Genomic DNA, 20,338 nt, shown 5'->3' with positions numbered 1-20,338 from the left:
ACACACCCCTGATTCAGAATGCACTGACATCTGTAGCTCATCTGGACGTGGGTGAAGAATTTACTAGTGAGAGAAGGTGCTGGTGTTGTAACGTTCATAAGTTATTCCAGTGCAGTGACTTCTGAGATGACGTGCCTGCCAGCTAAATCCAGCAGTACTCAAGCCCATTGGCTTATGGCGCCTGGGAATGAAATTCCTGGGCCCATGACAACACTCAGCAGACCATAGCTATGGGCTAAAATTCATTCTGTGGCTCGGTTTCACTTGAGAATCCTACTGTGACACGTTGGACCAGAGGAGGGTATTAAATCCTACTCATGGGGGCATGATGCATTCCAGCTCGAATAGCTCACACCTTCATCTTCTTTACGTGCCCATAAAATGCTGATGTACAAGTTTTGACTCAGGGTTCTGTCTCTCCCAATAAGATGTCAGATAATTCATTTTGACTCTTTGGCTTCCTGGAGTTTCTGATTTCACTGAGATAATAAACTACTCACAAGGGCACAAAGTCTTATAATTTAGGTGGTAACGTGATTGAGTGAAGTTTGTTTGGGCACTTCTGTGTCTGTAATATTCAAATGACTCTCAGTGGATGGCAGCTGCCCTGTGGTTCTCCATACGAAGCAAACATGTTATCTGAGCAGGAGGTTCAGCAAACCTATTATGGGAAGTTTGATGGCCAATTTTAGGATCAATTAAAACCCAAGATGCTGGGAAGGATTTTCTTAATCAGATTATCTGAAGCACCCTAAGTGAGGATCACACCTCCTGCGGCAGCCAATATAACAGGACTTGGAAGAAGGACTCTGGACACTTGATTTTTTTTTCTTGCCTGCTTGCCCCCATTCTCCCTTACAAGAATATTTATCCTGTACTAAAATGTGCTATCATGGCCAGTATTAAATACAACTTCTTCAGGGTTCCAACTTAGACCAAAGACCAGAGGCTCTCCAGAAGCCCTCCAGCACACAGGCACCTGACTGAGACATTGTTGGACTACCTGGACCATGTCCTGTAAGCCAGTTTCATACATCACTCTCCTCATTTATCTGTCCCTCTGTCAGTTCTGTTCGTTCATTAACCCTGTCTAATACAGGAAGGATCAGATGGTAAACGCGTAAGGTTAGTCAGTCTCCCTGACTCTGTCACCATCGCAACAGGAAAAGCACTGTAAATGGGTAGATGGGTTGTGCTCCAAACACAGTGTGCTACAGAGGTGCTAACTGTAACATATAGAACCATAGTCTAAACCAGACCAGCCACATCTGGATCTCTGCGAAATGTGTCATAAATGTACAGGTGTGGACCACAGCCTGGTCTGAGCATCGTTGCCCACTTCAGAGTGCGATGCACTGGTCTGGACCTGGGGCTGGCTTCTACTTGTATTCACCCACCCAGCAGCTTCTTAGTTTAGTGATCAGAGCCCTGGGGTTCCCATGTGGACTGGCATTCTCTGAGCTGAGTCCCTGAGTATCACAAGAAATAGTTAGGACAGGTGTGTCCAACTTATTGACACATGGCATCAACTATAAAGTTCACAGTTAAGAACGGCTCAGTTGGGTTGCAAAAAGTATTTATCTTATAATATTTTAAGTAAATTGACAATGTTTGTCTTGGGCCACATTCCTAGCTGTCAATGATGCATTGGCATCAGTCTGCGGGCTGCAGGCCAGACAAGCCTGATTTAGGATATCTATGGTTTAGAATCATTCTAATTTTGAAAACATTAAATAAAATAATAATTAATAAAATTAATAACCATTGATATTCTCTGCACAGGTGGACTCGGGCTAGGTCATTCAGACAAAATGTCTCCACTGAAGGCTGAGTGTGTGGAAGGGAGACTGGGACCCCTAGCTCATGGAGTCACGTGCAGTGCTGCACACTCCAGTGGGATCTGTTTTCATTCTAGTACCCTTGCACCCAGAAAACTGGGTGGACTTTGTTTTTTAGGTATAATGGAATGGCTCCTCCCATTACAAATAATCAAAGCATTCTCACAATGATGATGAAAAACAAACATACAAACAAACAAATAATTCTAAGAATGGTAGCACTATTTAGAAAGAATATACGATGCCCGATTCATGTAAGATCTAGCCGTATGACTATGTAAAGAGAACAAAAATAAAAATATTCAGTTGAAAACAATAAATGGGGCTGGGAATGTAGCCAAGCCAGCACACGTGCTTGCTTAGCCTGTACAGGACCCTGAATTTGATTACCAGCAAAACCACCACCCTCCCTCCCACCCACACATTGCTCTGTGGTATTTATGTGAAATACAGGTTTATATTGCCTACCATTAATGACAAATATCAATGTACAGGATGGAAGAGACCCGAGATTTGAGCTAATGATTCTATTCTTAGACTCTTTTTTTAATAATTAGATATTTTCTTTATATACATTTCAAATGCTATCCCAAAAGTTCCCCATACCCTCCCTCTGCCTTCCTCCCCTACCCACTGACTCCCGCTTCTTGTCCCTGGCATTCCCTTGTGATGGAGCATATAAAGTTTGCAATACTAAGGGGCCTCTCTTCCCAATGATGGCCAACTAGGCCATCTTCTGCTACATATGCAGCTAGAGACACGAGCTCTGGGGGTACTGGTTAGTTCATATTGTTGTTCTACCTATAGGGTTGCAGACCCCTTCAGCTCCTTGGGTGCTTTCTCTAGCTTCTCCATTGGGGGCCCTGTGTTCCATCTTATAGATGACTGTGAGCATCCACTTCTGTATTTTCCAGGCACTAGCATAGCCTCATACAAGACAGCTATGCCAGGGTCCCTTCAGCAAAATCTTTCTGGCATATGCAATAGTGTCTGGGGATCCATCCCATAACTAGCCACCAAACCCAGACACTATTCTCAGACTCTTAAAGGTGAAACAGTCTAAAAGGATCAAATGAACTTCTGCAACATCGTCACCTGGATAATACTTACCTGGTTTCTGAAATAGTCACACATCTTTTAATGTAAAAATTCAGAAATTTATTGTTTTGTTTTTCTTGCTTTATTCCTCTAACAGTTAAAAAAAAAAAGGAAATCTCTGTCTTTTAGGAAAACTTTCCCTTTATTTCAACAAAACTGGAAATCTATTCAAGTTGCATGGTGGTACATTGGAGTGCACAATCTTCCAAGTAAAATTTCCATTGATAGATGCACAGAAATTTGTCTTGAAGACTCTCGGGAGGAAAGGTTACAATACATGCAAGAAAGAAGGGTTGCTGCATTGCTGGACAAGCATGCTCCTCACTGTATGACTCGAGTTTCATATCACCTCCCAAAGATAGCGTGCATGAGTGATAGCTTTACTCAGCTAGCTTATTTTGAATAACATTATGTATGACCAATGTAAGTCCAACTTGAGTAGTTTTTTTGACTGAAGAACACCATCTGATGGATGCGTATTGAATTGACCATTTTACTAGAGAAAAACGATCCACAAAAATGGCCACAGAAAGAGTGTTCTGGAGGGAATTTCATTCACTGTGTAATTTATAGTAAGGGGCTGAGCAAGAAAATGGAAGCAGAGATTTGTGAAGCCCAACAGATGCCACTAAAATAGTTAAGTAACTCTACCAAGAAATTAGAACTCTACCATGTAGTAAAGTTCTCCCTGTCAGTTTGCTTGGAATCAGGGGTAACTGTGAACTAATGAGACCTCACCACTCATGTTACTGTGGAACCCTCAAAAGTCCATCCAAAGAAAACTAGAGTGAGCTGTTTCTTTCCAATGGCTTCCTGAATCTTTTCAAGACCAATGATGTGACTGTAGGTGATGAGCTGCCTAGCTTTGGAAAACACACTGACACCCACTCTGTGATCCACAAACATTGACTCAATATCTTAATTAGGAAATAGAATTTCTCAGCAGAGCAGAAGCCCCTGAGAAGGAGTAGCTTTAAAACAGCATTCCACATGGGTATGCTCTGGACTTTATACTGTGATATCAAGGTGAATTCCAGAAGGCCATATAGCTGATAGTTTTGATATGTAAAACCTGTATTGTCACATTAAGTAGCACTAAGCTTTACCAGGAACTAAAAGGCTTTCTTGTTCCTGAAGAAATGTGAGCTGTTGAGGAAAAGATTAAAAAGCATATGTTTGGTAATGTTTCTGGTTTTTTTGTTTTGTTTTTTTAAAATGTGACTCCTTTAAAATATAATTATGTTCATTATGAAACACTCATATCTGTGTCCTCTACAAAGGTTAGAAATCAGTGTATAGTTTCCTTAAAAATATTTCAAATGGAATTTTTCACTAAGACACAATGTTTTTTATTGTCCTGTGTTGGTAGCAAGGCCTTTCTATGTAGCCAAGGCTGGCCTGTGCCTCCCAGCAATCCTCTTGCTTTAGTCTTTGCTGTGCTAGGATTGCAGGCACCACCACCATGCCTGACTTTTCAATGGGTTTGAGCCTATTACTACTTACTGGAAAGTCTCCTTGCAGACACCTTGATCTTTGATGTTAGAGTCTACTTTGAGGGAGACAACATTCTACATTTTTACCAGTGTGTCTGAGTTGGAAAATAAGAAGCCAAACTTCTAGTCATTTTTGCAGGAAAACTGTACATGGAGACAAAATTGACCAGAAAAGATAAAAAGATATAAAATATGGTGGTTTACAAAATACAGCCAATCTCATGTTGCCTGTGGGGAAAAAAAAAGATTAGAAAGCAGCCCTGCAAATGAGTTCAGAGAACCTAAGAACCAGGATCTCCAAAGGCCACAGACAAACAATTTCTTTCCAAATGTCAAAAGGGGTGAGATAACTAAAGTCTGAAAATCAGGGAGACAAGGAGACTCAAGTGCAAAGGAAACTTATTCCTGAGTGCCGACAGCTGCTCTCTTTCTAGCGGCCACAAGCTAGAGACCGAATGTCCTAAATGTTCTCCAGGGAGAAGAGTTGGCCAAGTGCACCACAATACTAGCACACACTAGAGCACAGCTAGGACCCCTCAGCAGAGAGCGATGGCAGAGGCGCCAGGCTGAGTGGGAGACCCGGGTCCTAAGTGTGCTCCACAGCATGAATCACCCCCTGGCATCTCAGAAAGACAGGGCTGTAGCACAGGAGCCTGGCACAGGGCTCCACAAGTTGGAGACAAGAGGAAGAATACCTATGAGGGCCAGCAGTGGGGAGGTGGGCAAAGGGAAAGTGCTCCACAGTGATTATCAAGGTGGCCATATTGGCTCATACATGTTCTAGGATTCGTATGTATATTTAAGAATAAAACCACCAATGAATGCTAAGGCAATTAAAAAAATAATGCTGATGGGGGAAAAGCATTCAAAATGCAAACTTTCTCATTTGGATATTTGTAAACTGGTGGAAAAGACTTGAGAGAATAGAAAGCGAAAAGAAAATGCTAATTAGACTTAATTGAGAAAACAGAGCTCCCAAGTAGCTGTGATTGCTTTAAAAATAATATTTAGAGGGTGGCTATTATTTGTTGCCAAGAAACTTAAAGTAAGATATAGTAAAGTAATTTTACTGCCCTCCCAAATCAAACACTTAATAAATCAATATATATTTGAAACTACATGTGCTAGAACATCAGCCAGGGGCCTCAGGGCTTCTCATTCTGACTGTGGGGTCAGAGTGCTCTCAGCTCAGCTCTCCATTTCCCAAATTCTATTATTCTGCCCTCTCCCTTGTGTGACGGGAAAGCAATGCGATGATTTATCCATATGAATCCTAGGAAAATTGGTTCTTATTTTACAGTAGTGAGAGAGCTATCTGATTTTCTATCCTTTAAAGAGCCTTGCCTCCTAAGCTGCTACTTTCCACCATCAGATTTATTCCTGGAAGAGTCCCTCTTCTCGCTGCCAATCTCATTCAGCCTGGCAAACTTTCTTCTTTTCCTCTGGGATGAAGCAGAGTTTAATTCATCTCAGACAATATTTGGTGTGTGGCAGCCACGGCTCCTGGCATCCCATCACATTTGGTTTTGCAATGCAGAGTCTGCACATATTCCCGGTATTTCAGATGGGGTTAAAAACAAAACAAAACAAAACAAAACCCAAAACAAAACAAAACTGAGAATGCTTACAGGAGAAAGAAAAACCTTGAAATGTTTAGTAAATTGGTATTCTTCCCACCCCATTCTGAATACTTAGGTTCAAAGGAACTCCTGTTATAAAGTTAATTTGTATTATCTATGCCGAGCTTCCCAGCACACGTATATGTGGTGAACGTGCATATTGTTTTGGGGGTAGGAGTAGGAGGCACCTCAGTGCTGAGATCTTTACTGGAGATGCCTTCAGTAGTGATGGGACCCTAGCCTTTCACCTGCACCAGGGTAAACTTGCACTAAGGAGATGAGGAAGGATGTGTGGCAGAGCTCTATAGACCCCAGAGCTGGCAGTCAGAGGGGAAAGCTTGACATAACTTGGGTGGTGGACTAGAAAGAGTCACACAGTCCCTGGAAGGCTCAGTGGTGTGGCCACAGGAGACGTGCCTTTGCTTAGGAAAATTTTCCCCATGCTCAGGCAAGCACCCTAATTAAGCACCGTGGGCAGTGGACAGTTAGGTCCTTTGTAAAAGGCAATTGATAAATACATAATTTAACTGGAAGGAAAAGGTGCAAAGCGGGAGTTAGTGTTCATTTAGTGAGTAAATGAGGGTATATGTGTAAAGATTCCCCAAATTTTCTGCTTTGAAACAGGGGTCTTTACCATTTAAGGGGTTCTGAATTCCAGAATTAGAACTGCAATTTGTTTCTTTGGTATATCCCACATACACACACACACACACACACACACACACACACACACATATATATATATACACACACACACACACAAATATACACACATATATGTGTATACATATAAACACACTATATATACATATATGCATATGTACATATATAAACACACTATATATACACATATATGCATATATACACATATAAATGTAATTTCCTTTTTAAAAGGCTTCTTTAGAGAGTACATGTAACTTATACTGATGTTGGGGAAAGCTCCTACATGTGGCCCCTTTGCATGTTCTGCATGGAGAGAAACCTCTATATGATCATATGGTATTTAAAACTGAATTAGTTCCTCTCACTAACAACAGAGAGACCAACTGTAAGACTTTAAGTCCTCAGAACAATGTATGCTTACCTGTCTTCCTCACTCAAGTCCTTTGATCATATTCTGACCGAAACGATTCAGAGAACTCTGCCTCTGGATCTTGTATCTCCTCTGATCTCTCTGTTTTCTCTTTCTGCAGTGCAGAAGGAAAAGGCAGAGTGTTGTAGGTATGTCCCCTTCCCAAAGAGCTGGCCATAGAGGGACCCATCAGGCTTCTGCAACCTAAGGGCCTGAACTTGTCACCTGACTTCAGGGTGATATAGGAGCCTGGGTAGTGTGACATTTTGTCCCCTGTTAAATGGTCATCTGATTATGCTACAGACACTGTCCTATCAGAGGTGAGCAACTGTCTACGGTATACCACTTGCACTCCTACAGAAGTGGCTCTGTGCTTTGAATTCACGATTTCTTGTTAGTCCATGCTGGTATATCAATGAATGGAAAAAAAAAAAGTTTCAAAGGAGCTGAAGTTCAGAGGATGAAAGACAGAAATGCCCTATCCCTCGGGACCAGAGATTCAGTTAAGCATGGCCTTGAAGAGAAATCTGGAGATACCTTGAAGTTAACTGGACAGACCTCCCACATCTGAAGACCAGCGATACGATACGTAGACATTCTGAGATCAGTGCCCCTTGCAGGTACCAGTGGCTCCTCAACACAACTAATTTTCTGAAATGAGTTACTTCTACTACCTCTAAATAATCACTCAAGAAAGGAGAACCTCAGCGTATCTACCTCTCAATCGTGCTGTAAGAAATTCGCGGAGCAACTGACTATCCCCACCCCCAAGGACGGGCCAGTCAGCAGTGAAGACCTTGCTGAAGGAAGGGGCAGAGTCTGCTCATCTATGGCAGAGGCCAAGGCAGGATGATAAGGCAAAATTAAAGCTCAGTCTCTCTCTGTGTGTCTCTTTGTCTCCGTCTCTGTCTGTCTCTGTCTCTGTCATCTGCCCCCCTCTCTGCCTGCCCCCCTTTCTCTTGTGTGTGTGTGTGTGTGTGTGTGTGTGTGTGATTTCCCTGGAAACTGAGCTCACTCCCACCAGCACTCCACAAATGCATGGCCAGGTAATCTGGTAATACAAAAAACAAAGCACACGCTGAACAGCACTGTGGCCGGGGCTTATCCAAGAACACGAAGATGCATGCATGCAGACTTTTATTATTAAATATCCTTAAGTACTGCAGGGTTTTACAGGAGGTAAATACATGATAACAGACTCTTTTGTGGAGAGGGCAGAAGTAGGGCAGGAGCAAATCATGTCTCGGCATAGTGGTTTAGCTTATGCTACACATAGAGAAAGCTTGCTTGAGTTGAAGACTCATGGGTTAAAAGATGCAGTGTGTCATTGTGCTATTTCTAAGTGCTGAGGTGGTGCTGTGGGAAAGGTGGGGGCTAGCTTTTGTTTAAGGTACCCCCAATAGAGAGGGTTCTCAACCAGGAATATAACCCTCTTGCACCTTCAGAAGTCTTACTGTGTCCCTCTGGCACCCTCAGAAGTCTTACTGTGTTCTTTTTTAGTTAATTATTTTATTAACTTACATCCCAAACTTTGCCCCTATCCTGGTCTTCCTACCAGAGTTCTTCACCTCATCCCCCATCTCCTTTGCCTCTCAGAGGGTGCTCCCTGCCAGGTATTCCCCCTTCCCTGGGGCATCAAATTTCTATAAGATAAGGTGCATCCTCTCCCACTGAGGTCAGACAAGGCAGTCCTCTGCTACATAGGTGTCAGGGGCCTCGGACCAGTCCATGTATGCTCTTCAGTTGGTGGCTTAATCTCTAGGAGCTCCCAGGGGTCCATGTTAGTTGATACTATTGGTCTTTTTATGGGGTTGCCATCCCATTCAGTTCCTTCAATCCTCCTTCCAACTCCTCTACAGGGGTTCACTACCTCAGTCCAATGGTTGGCTCTAAATATCTTCATCTGACACAGTCTTACTGTATTCTAAGAACTGTTGATTCTCAGTGTGGGAAGGAAGGAGAAGAGAATTCAAGTTAGTGTGAATAAATACACAAGGTATGTGGGAAGCCATCACTGCAGCTTTCAAACAAGGCCACTCTTACAGCACCAATGGTTCCATTTCCTAGGTGATACCCAGAGGGTCTAGAACACTCTCTTCTTCCTCAACAGGTTCACTTCCCATCAAGAAAGCCAGACAGCCAGGGGCCAGACAATGAAGTGGATTCCTGTGGTCTAGTAGCTACTTATCAATAAGTATCCTGAGGGAGACTCCAGTCTGGCTACAAAGTGAGAGATCACACCACCAGCGTAATTGAAAGTGATGGGAGTGTAAATAGTTTCATGGCTGTGCTGAGTCAGCCCTCTGGATTTAAAAGCAGGGGAGAGGGGTTTCTTTAGTCCCAGAGAGAGGGCTAGAGCTCAGTACCCACTGTCATCATTCTCCTGCTTGAAGGTCTCATCACTGAGGTCCCGAAGGGAATACAACTCAAGGGTGGCTCAGAACCATTCCGCTACAAAAGCATTTTTCAAAGTAAAATAAATAAATAAAAAAAAAATAAAAAGCTTTTTAGGAGATAAGAAGCTAACGCTGAAACAAGTGAACCCTGGAGGTTTCTGTGCCCACCTTCAAGGGTCCTACAGTTTACTGTGGGGAAGAAACCGGAGAGATGTTGGAGGTAAGATGACACTGGTTCTGTCAGGTACCTAGTGTCTGTCTGTCTGTCTCTCTCTCTCTCTCTTTCTCTCACCATCTCTCTCTCTCCTCTTCCCTCCCTCTCTCTCTCTTTGTTCTCTCTCCCCTTCTCTCTCTCACACACACAGAAACACACTCAAAGTTCACACACATACACTCATACACTGCACATGCATACACACCTACACACACATACACTCATACACTGCAGATGCATACACACCCACACACACATGCACACATCTTTATAGGGAAAGACAAATACCATCATTAATTTCTTCATAGGCAAAGGGTTTAAAATGCCTAGTCCACCCATGGAGACAGCAGTTAGAGCCAACTGTAGCTCCCCACAGAGACACTTATGTTATGACAGGGAACTGTGGGTAAGGAGCATGACGCGTTCCTAAGAGGCACAGGCCAGTGTGTGCTGTTAAGGTGGATGCCCTTGGTGAGTCCATATCCAGATGTCTTCCGAGTCTTCTTGGAAAAATCTCAGAATGGATTGGCTTTCCATCATTTGATGGCCTCTGACTCTGTCCTAGGAAGGACAGATGCTTGAAGTTTGAAGTCAAGCAAACAATTCCAGTGATGTTAATAGAAACCTTTGCCATTCCAAAGTGCTTTCATTTTAATAGCCCTAAAATAACAGTAATCTAATGAAATTGATCACTATCTAGCCAATGAGCATGACAGTAGGAAGCAGCAGTTTATTCAACACACTCTATGAATTTGACTCTCAGGTCCCTCTTTTTAAGTGCTAGATCAAAGATGGCTTTTTGTTGGTGACTCCCAACAAAGGCACTGCCTGTTCATTTTCATCAATATCATACACAGGTACTTGAAAGCAGAGCCATGCAATGCTGTAGTGACCCTTCAGCCTGGTGCAGCACTGACTCTGTGAAGTGTGGCCACTGGCCTGTCCCCAGAAAGGTCAGTTAACTCCACTCTCATTAAGGAACAAGAGATCCCATAGTGCATCCTGCTGTTTTCAGTAGATACTGGGCTAACTCCTCACACAGTCTGTAATCAGCATGCTTAGTCTTACTATAGACAGAAGGCAAGCGTACTCCACCCCTTGCCTGAGCTGAGCCTTGGTTTCCACCTGTAAAAAATCAACTAGTCACCAGCATCTCCCACGTGGAGCTTCTGTGAGCTTAGAACAAGGTATCTTTAATACGTGATGTTTGATGATTGGCAAATTTCAGTTCAACAAACAATGACAACCACCATGTCCACTACTGCCGGCTACTGGTGAGTGAGAGATGACAGACAGCTCAGAGTTTAAGAGGAGCTGGGTCTTTCTGGTTCTGTCACTTGTTCTGACTGAGGCTTGCTCCAAATGTGTCTGCATTTCTTCCTAAATTGTATTACTCTAGAAAAAACCATTTAACTCATCTCTGCATTGCCGATTATTTAAACACACTATGTGCCCCAACAGAAGGACATAGTGAATTCCTTTAGGAGGAAGATATTTGGTCAACGCCATAACTCATGACTGGTTGGGCTCCAGCTGGTTTTGTGTGCTCTTTGGTGTGAGCTTCCCCTGTGTTGCCATGTGGCAAGTCTCCCCATGTTCCAAAAGCTCTGCTGCTCACCTTGCTAACACCTCACCCACCAGCCCTGCTATGAGCCGTTGGAATCTGTCTGTGGCCATCACATGCAATGCCTCATTTCTGTCTTCGATTCTCTCTCCTTATGCACTCCTTCTGTTTAGACCTTGTCCTATCATGGTCATCTCTAGACTCTACAGGACTCTCTTAATTCTCTCTTGAGTTTCAATCTGATAACGACTGACTGAAAACTAGAATTCCTCAGTAATAGCCATGAGAACACCTACATGCACTCGAAGCTCTTCTGTCCTGCTCCATTATTTACTGAACTAAAATTAAACTTATCAAGGTGAGCTCCAAAACTATATTTTCATTCTGGGGCCCACCTCATTTCTTTTTAGTGCTTCTCTCAGACCTTGGTCTCGTTCTCTCCTTTTTCTTTCCCCTCTCCTTTTTTGAGACAGTCTTTTTATCACAAAGTCCAGGCTGGCCTCTAGAACACGTGGTGATCTTCTTGCCTCTGCCACCCACTCTCCAGTGTTGCGATTCCAGATATATGCCACCATGGCTTAGTTAGCGTATTAAATACTTTCCAATTACAAATCTTGCTTGATCTTTATATTTCTCTGTGTCTGGATTCATGCTCCTCTGGGGATCTTCACCCTTGAAACCCCTTTCCTTTTGTGTCCTGTGTGAACCTGAACCTTCTACATAGCTGTGGTTCCTATGGTTCCTAGCGATTGTTCTTGACTGTGTTTATGAGTACATTCTTGTCAACATCTGGCTTGAGGTATTGTTCAACTCATTAGAAAGTATTACCTATAAGCATCAGAGTATGAGCACTGCTTAAAGGAGCCTCATTACTTGTTACTACATTCAGTTAATGTGGACGTTATTTTCCTCTGACCCTACATCTATGTTATTTGAGATGGAGGACTTGAAGCCAACTAAAAGATCTGAAGTGGTAATAGATGTTATCTCAGAAGACAAGGCTGTACTTTATGCTATAACAATGGCATTTTATGGGCCACTTATTGGATGCTATTTTTAAAACTTTTTATTGATCTTTCTTATATTTGGTAGCTTTCATGACCAGTGGAAAACTTTCCAGAGGAAATATAGCTGAGAAGAATGAAAGGAAAGGTAATGTAGAGCCACACATTCCCCTGCCACAGCAGGGAAATTCAAAATTGAATGCCAACCCTAGCTATTAAACACGCTGATAAAATCTCCCTCCAACTTCACTAGGCCAGGCAATTTTTCTCTCTTCTCCTCTGCCACAGCAGTCAGCTCTGAGAGGAGGCTGCAGAGATGGCATGAGGAAAGGAATACATTATTCAACATGGGCTTCAGAAAGCCAGCACTTGCTTACTGGGGCTTACTGACACTCTGAGGGTAAGGATAACATGCGGAGAGGTCCACAGTGCATCACCAGAAGACCCAACTCCCAGTGTAGCTTCTTATGTAGTGACTGCACAGCCTGTCTGCTGTCAGGTGCTTCCTCACCGGCAGCCAGTTAGGGTGTCTCTTAGCACGACAATGAATAGTTGTTGAACCAATATTTTAATGAACTGTAAGCAAAAGCACATTCTAAAGATATACTTTCCCTTGACTGTCTAAATAGTTGGATTTCCCTTGGAATCTCGTGGTGGGAGAAGAGGAAGGCTAAACCCTGATGCCGGCCACAAGGGGCTAACCCCCAGAAAGAGATCACGCTCACAACTCGTCAGACTGCCTGGTGGGAGACAAGACAATGGTGGGTCAGTGATGGGCAGAACTGTACCTTGACTGTGCTTGCCAAATTTCACCTGCATCTCTACCTCTGATTCAAAATAGACCTCATGCCAATAGTCTGAAGATGGACAAGGAATATCTCTGGGCTTTTCTGTTCCTCCCCAGTGTGGCCATACCGCATAAGCCCCTTTCTCTGTTTTCTCACCATTAGTTGTTGTTGGGGGTGGGAGGAGGGCTGGCTGGCCTTGTGGGAATGGGTTGAAGTGGGACACAGCATTGGACAAGGGCCAAGCTGATGGCTTCTGGAGACTTAAGGCTCACTTGCTTGTTCCGTGGCTGAAAATCACTGGCCTCTGTCAATTAACACTTGTCCTTTAACAGCAGGGGATTAAGTAAAGGAGTTTTGGTCCACACCCCTCTCTCCACCCCAGGTCCTTCTCTGCCTCTTGTCATCTAGAGAAAGTTATGCTCACAGAAAGAAGAACTCACTTTTATTTTTTTATTTTTTTTTTTTTTAAGATTTATTTATTATTTTATGTAAGTACACTGTAGCTGTCTTCAGACACACCAGAAGAGGGAGTCAGATCTTGTTACGGATGGTTGTGAGCCACCATGTGGTTGCTGGGATTTGAACTCTGGACCTTCGGAAGAGCAGTCGGGTGCTCTTACCCACTGAGCCATCTCACCAGCCCAAGAACTCACTTTTAAAAGAGGCTATTGAAGATAGGTGACTGAACCCAGTTCCAGGGGATTCTAGGGCTCAAGCGGGGATCCCAGGAAGTCTTGTATCAGAAGCACAAACTCATGAGGTGCGGTGCTTACTCATGCGCATAAACCTATGGGGGGATGGGGAAGACAAGAAACTGTGTGTGGAAATAGGCATCTTGGAGAAGCTAAGCGGTAAAGAAATCAACCAGGTAATGGGGTTGGTAGGACTGAAGGGTGTACAGTCAATGCTGCCGTTGGAAGCAAGGAAACCAAGAGACCAGAAGCTGCCTTGTTCTCAGTAGGAGGTGACGACCTATTGCACAGTCCTAAAGAACAAGGTTCAGTGGAGATGAGGCCGAGTCCACACGGAGGCACCAGATGACAGAGGAAGATGACTGTAAAATGATGAGAAAATTCAGCTCTTAGATTTATTCATGAGACATTAACGTTTGTAAAAGAAAGGACTATAGAAGGATAAAACATACTTATAAATTAATTGTTTTCATTCCTTTCCTGTGCAGCCTCTGGCTGTGATCACTTAAAGCAGAAGCCCATATAGGTGATACTCTGCCATTCCTGGGCTCATGCTAGAAACCTGCAGTTTCCATTGCCTGTCTTTTGGGACGTTGTTCTGAGTTTTCTGAACTCTGGTCCTCACCACCAGGAGAGAGAGGTGCAGGTCTCATCACTGAGCACAGTAAAATCCATACATCTCCTTGATCCTTAATAAGGTATCAGACATGCAAACATTCTTGCCAGCCATGTACCACCAAGCAAGTTAACCAGTACTGTGTGGGGACGAATGGCCCAACTTAGTCCTGCCCATGACCATTGCTCATACAACTGTAAAATAGGAGCAGAGTCATAGATGAGAGAATCCATATTCTGGGAAGGCTTCTTTTGTAGCAATAGACATCTAAAACAGGACACAGAAGATGAGGATTTCAGGGGCTGGGGAGAAGACATGTGACCATGAGCCTTTATTCTCATAGTGCCACTCTTTCATATATGACTATAAGGTGTCCTGTTTGTGACACTCTTCATCACTGCTCCCTTGCCTCTGGTTCTACCTTCACTTCCTGTTTCCATATTTTAATGCCCGGGGCTTAAATTTAATCTGAAGGAATGGCAAAAATATCATTTTGCTGGACATATATTTTTGGATAATTTTCTGTTCAGAAGGACACGTTCTTAGAGAGCTGAACTTATCATGTGTATTACAAAGGGGGCGGTTCAGTACACTTTTACTGGTGTGGAGTTCACAGTGGATCACCCTCCTATGCAGGGCAGATGTGAAGAAGAAGGAAAGAGCCCAGGGATTCCATCAGCGACTGATGGCTGCTGTCCTGCTGCCGATGGCCTTTCTCTTGTTCTTCTCAGGGTGGTTATCAGTGTCCCTAACTCTTGACCAGAATGTTGCTAAACGATAGCTCCCAGAGATGACACTCATGTCTGTCTCCACCGTGTAGGGAGGTCACTGATGTGGCCCTGATTGTGCCTGAGGCTTTTTGGTTGAGGAAGCTTGATTTGGTTTTACATTTGAACGGTAAAGCACACGCATATACAAGATTCAGGACCAGGTTCTTGATCATTCTTGAGAGGCTCCAAGAGGACAGACCTTTGGGGTCATCTTCCTTCTCTAGGAAGAGGTCTGCTTTCTTCATGGATGCTACTGAACATAAATGTTTAGCTGATTAATCATCAGAGCGATGACAAGGTGGAGAAATCACAGATAGGGACAGACTGTGGCAGTTTTTTAAAAAAGCATTTTTGTCTCCTCCACACCACATTTTGTCTTAGAAGCACACAGTTCTCCCGCTTTGGTAAGTGATGTTGTTCGTGGTGTCTGGAATGTCTGTGAGAGCTATAGATAAAGCTTTTATCATCTGCTATGTCTTCAATTAAATCAAGACCCAATCTCTGATTATTGATTTTGGAGAAGGATGACTATAGCAAAGCAACTTGGAAGGAAGTGAAAGGCCCCACAAATGCCCCATAACTCATGCCTGTAATTGATACTTCAAGCTGTCTCACATCGGCCAGTCTTCTAGTCAAACTAAACCTGCAAAATTAAAATATTACAAATGAATTGTGATGAGCAATCAGATTAGTCTGGCGGAACGAGCCCTCTAAATTACAAAGTGTTCCACTTTAAAAAGTCTTATGCCCTCCAATAGGGCCCTCATGCTCCTAAGGTAAAGGGGAAATGAATTACAGGTGTTAGGCGTCAGCACTATGCCACAGCCAACAGAGCTTGTGTGTTGCACCTGCACGTTGGTTAGCATTGCTCATAAACGTCTCAGGTATGTTATTTTTAGGTACGTCCCAACAATTCTCAAGAACAGACCAACTTGTCTTCATCTGTCAGCCAAGGAAGTAGAAGCATGAACAGCCACTCTCATCATGTTCTCATTTGTGTAAGAACACTGTGGCTATTGTGGGTCACACTCCTGATTGCTAAATGGGTGTTTCCTGGCTAAGGGTGTAGAGTCTGCTGGCATTTGCATCTCTCATTGGCACTGGGCAGACCTAGAAATGGACAGAGTTTACACAGGGCTTGCTGAGTTGGTTAAATGTTCATGCCTTTGGAGTCTTAGCTACAATGGGTTAGCACATTGGGGGCCGTGGCTCCTCAGGTTACAGTTGTACAATTTTAGGGATGCTGAGGCAGTGACCCCATCACCATTGTAGACTTACACTCCTTTTTCCTTTGTAATTATCATGGAAAGAAGGTCTGGCAAAAAGGCTGTGGAGATGTCTAAAAAAGAACACCCAAATATCTCAACTGTGATGTAACCCAGGGTTTCTCTGACTGATGCAAAAACCCCAGGTTGAAGTCAAGGGCAAATAAGGGGAAGACTGTAAGACTTTTCCTACTGAATGTCTTTCTTGAGACTGGCAGCTGTTCTCACAGCAGTCCATGCTACCTGCAAGGTGGGCAGCATGGCTGTCCTCTCCCTGCAGCAGGGTCAGTGACCATGAGAGTTTACCAGATTGAGGGAGCCACAATAAACCAGCCATGAATGCAGATTAGGTTGGAAATATGAGAATTCAGGAAAACAATGGCATGTAGTTCTTAAAAGCATGTAGTCCCCAAACAAGCTGGCTGGAAACACCTTCTGGAGTTAAGCCCATCTTTGTGACAGTTATGAGGCATCCCATGAGAGGACACACACTCTCCCCTAAGTGATGCTAATATCACACTGAGGGAAACACTGAAGACATTAAAAGACTACATTGTATCTCTGTGCATTTATGAAATATTTACAAAGGGCTCTGACCTTGAGACAAATGAGATCCAACCAAAGGTGTGCGGTGTTTACCAGCCAGAGCTGGGATTCACAGAAACACTTATCTTTTAATGTATATTTTTCCATTTACCAGTATGGCACATGACGCCACCTTTATCGACATTAATTCTTCGCTGGATGCCTTGCCCTTCCACATCAACCCATTGGAAATATTACCGGGTACTTTTCAATCAGTTCAGAGCTGCCGAATGCTCACCTAATGCCTACTCTCCATAAATTCTCTAAGCCATCTATATTTTTCCCACTTATCTATGGATGTTTCTGGAGGGCTGGCTGCTTTCCAGACATTGGCCTCTGAGTGTGTTATAGAATAGAGTGAAGTAGGTAATGAATATATTAAAATACAGATAAATGGAATATTTAAGTGAATTCGGGGACTGTAGAACAAATTTAAAGCTCAAATTCTCAAGAAAGCATCTCTGGAAATGACAGTAGGTAAACAGGACCATCCAAAGGAGAGATGGGACTTTAATTTATTGAAATGGCAGTGATAGGAACCTATGAAGGGGAAGCAGGACCAGGAAGCCAGACTTTGGTTCTCTGAGCACACGGATGAGACCCAAGCCCAGACACGAGGCTCACCGTCACAATGTAACGAAGAATCACACACAGCAGATTAATAAAAGTCAAAAGCAGCTCAGAGGTGGGGACACATGTGGTCCCCCTGCTTGTCAAGAACAAGGCCCTGGGCAGGAGCCTTAACAATGCTAAAGGGAATGGTAGCAAGGAGGCCACCCAGGTAATCGAGGGAGAGAGGCATGGTGAATACACTGGGCTGAGAGGAAACCCAAATCAACTATCTGTCAGGAGAAGTTAAACCAGAGGGCAAAATGAATGGAATCTGGAGTACAAGAAAGGAGTACGACCCCGCTCCTCTGTGTCACCCAGAACTTGGACCTACTCATGTCACATCATGGGCCGTCACAAAAATTCCCAGAAGGACACATCTCCTATTTTCTGAGATGGTCCAGATTTTAAATACTCCACTCCATTCCTCTAGTAAATAGCCTGGATCAAGGTTTTGGGATGTGGAGGTAACAGCATCTGAATGCACAGCTCCGCAGAGCAGTGAAGATCTAATTTGTACAGAGAGATGGTTCTGAGGTAGGGGATACCTGTTTGTAAAGCAAACACTAACACGAATATCTCTTATTTAGCATGCTCTGTAAGTTCATTATAAGCCATGCAGTGTTTAGTATTTTCAAACTATTTGCTTGTTTGCTTATTTATTGATCTATCCCTGTAGTTTTGGACCTCTGCATATCAGGCAAGCACTCTGCCACACAGCTACATCATTTTAGCCCTTTCAATGAGATCTAACACAGAGTGGTGCAGTGGTAACATTTCCTGCCTCCTAGAGATAATTATTTATGGGGCTTCTTAGAAAGTCCCCTGCAACACGGCTTCTACTCTAGCCCCAGAGAGCTGGTCCTGCAGCCAAGCCCAGAAGACTCATGAGGTGATGAACCAGAGCGTGTGGTACTGATGCCAGGTTCTCTCCAAACACTGCCCATTCTAAGGCATAGAGGCAAATGCCCACTTCAATGTCACTACAGAATATAGAAGGCAGACTTCTTCTTGGACTCGGAGAAAGTAGAATACAAAGTGTTTATATGTGAATATTTCCCCAGGGTGCAGGTGACACTGGGGACGAGTGTCTTTCCAGGACAACTCTGAAGTGCCCCCCCCCCCCCATTCCAGCACCGTTCTAGCATCCAGCAGACTGGCAGTCAGCATTCCCTGTGATCCAGATGCCAAAATGGTCTCCAGTTTTCTGAGGCACCAGCGATACCTGCCCGCCTCCAATTGTGATGTCAGAAACGGAGGTCAGGTGGGGTGGGATGGAGGATGTTACAGTTCTTATTTTGAAATTATGGTTCATGATGAAGGGAAAAATCACAACCTACATAGGTTAAAACAGCCTATGCGTTGCATATATTTATCTTCTTCATCCAAAGTAGGTGTATTTTTAGGCAGGGGGTGGTTTAAAGCTGCAGGGTACCATGATTTGTGATGCAAGCAAAGAGAGCCCGAGGCTCAGGGCTCCCAGAATATGCACTGAAAATGTTCCTTCCTTCCAGGCTGGTTCTCCTACACCAGGTGGGGTATGAGCCTCACCTTCAGGGAGCTACTAATAGTTAAGAGACAACTAAATGAAGTAAAGCCAGATGTGCTCAGAAGTTGCTATGTGCCCAACATCTGGCTCCAGAGAGAGGCAGTGAAGCAGCGTCATTGAAAGTGTAATAAGGAGAGAAGTGAAGGGGTTCTAGGGACACCCTACACTGTCCCAGAGCTGACACAAGTATCCCCTCACAATTGTCACTTAGAGCGCACACACTGGGAGTGTGGAGTTGGCCATGGTGGGTACATTTATGGCTTGGCCATTACCAACAACTGGAGAGCAGGGCTCTTGTTTTCCTAGCAGGTCTCGGTTAGAGCCCTCAGTCTCCCTCAGACAACACCATTCCCCTGCTGTCCCCTCCTGAAGAGTGTTGTTGAAAGAAAGCACACTTGGCCAGGGCCCTGTGGTCTCTCCTTCCCCTTGCAAGAGAATCTGCAAGCACAACTTTACCTTTGTCCAGTCCCCTCCTGCCCCACAGGCAAGGCCAGGCTAGATCACAGAGAATGGGCCTTGCCCCTCCCCTGCCTCCTGAAAACTTGTAAGAGTCAGAAACTCCCCTTGTCCCATGGATCTGAAGGTCCTCCCTGCAGGACCCCATCATGCCTCCTGTGGTATGGCACTCATTTCCCTAGTGATTTCCTGAGGGTCTTGTGGCTATCTATGGCCATGAATAAGTCTATGGCGCTCCACATAGAGTTACACAGAAGGGTCACATTGTCTCAGCTTTCCCTCTATGGACCGGCCTTCAGGTGTTTTTTTTTAATCTAACAATCTGGTTGTCACTAGCCACCAGAAGGAAGCCACTTCTGAGTCAAGGAGATGAGAATTTCCTGACCACGGAGAGGGACAAACAAGTAACAGAAGGAAGGGTGGCGGGTGGCATCTGAACTGACAGGATGTGGTCACCTACCTCCAGGAAGCCTCTGCCTGGGCAAGGGCCGTGCCTTGAACTAGCCATTCTCTTGCTTCAGCTTTCTGAGCACTATGATTAAAGGTGTGTGATTCACTGATGATAGAGTATAAGAGACAAAGGAAGAATGAGAAGGGGGAGGTGTCTGATGAAGAAGGGGCAGGGTCTGATAGAGCTGCAGAAGTTCCAGCTCTATGTCAACATCTCCCCTATGACAGTCTCCTCTGGGCTTTAGCCGATTTTGTCTATT

At 44.0% G+C, this 20,338-nt stretch overlaps 1 protein-coding gene across 11 annotated transcripts in view; it reads right to left on the bottom strand.

Moving 5' to 3' along the window:
* Positions 1–20,338, bottom strand: part of Prkn (parkin RBR E3 ubiquitin protein ligase) — a 1,223,012-nt gene that overhangs the window by 492,583 nt on the left and 710,091 nt on the right. Inside the window, exon 7 of one of the 11 annotated variants that reach the window (XM_030249894.1) lies at positions 9,924–14,140. The exons of 9 other annotated variants lie outside the window; for them this stretch is intronic. In XM_030249894.1, the coding sequence (XP_030105754.1) occupies positions 14,086–14,140 (55 nt within the window). In that variant the 3' untranslated portion in view covers positions 9,924–14,085. Of the gene's footprint in view, positions 1–9,923; positions 14,141–20,338 lie in introns of those variants that run through there. One more of the 11 variants, NM_001317726.1, reaches the window with a different exon arrangement.

Source organism: Mus musculus, chromosome 17 (genome assembly GCF_000001635.26).
Source record: "Mus musculus strain C57BL/6J chromosome 17, GRCm38.p6 C57BL/6J".
Lineage (NCBI taxonomy): Eukaryota > Metazoa > Chordata > Mammalia > Rodentia > Muridae > Mus > Mus musculus.
The sequence above is the reverse complement of the archived record's forward strand: the minus strand, read 5'-3'. Positions and strand labels throughout refer to the sequence as shown.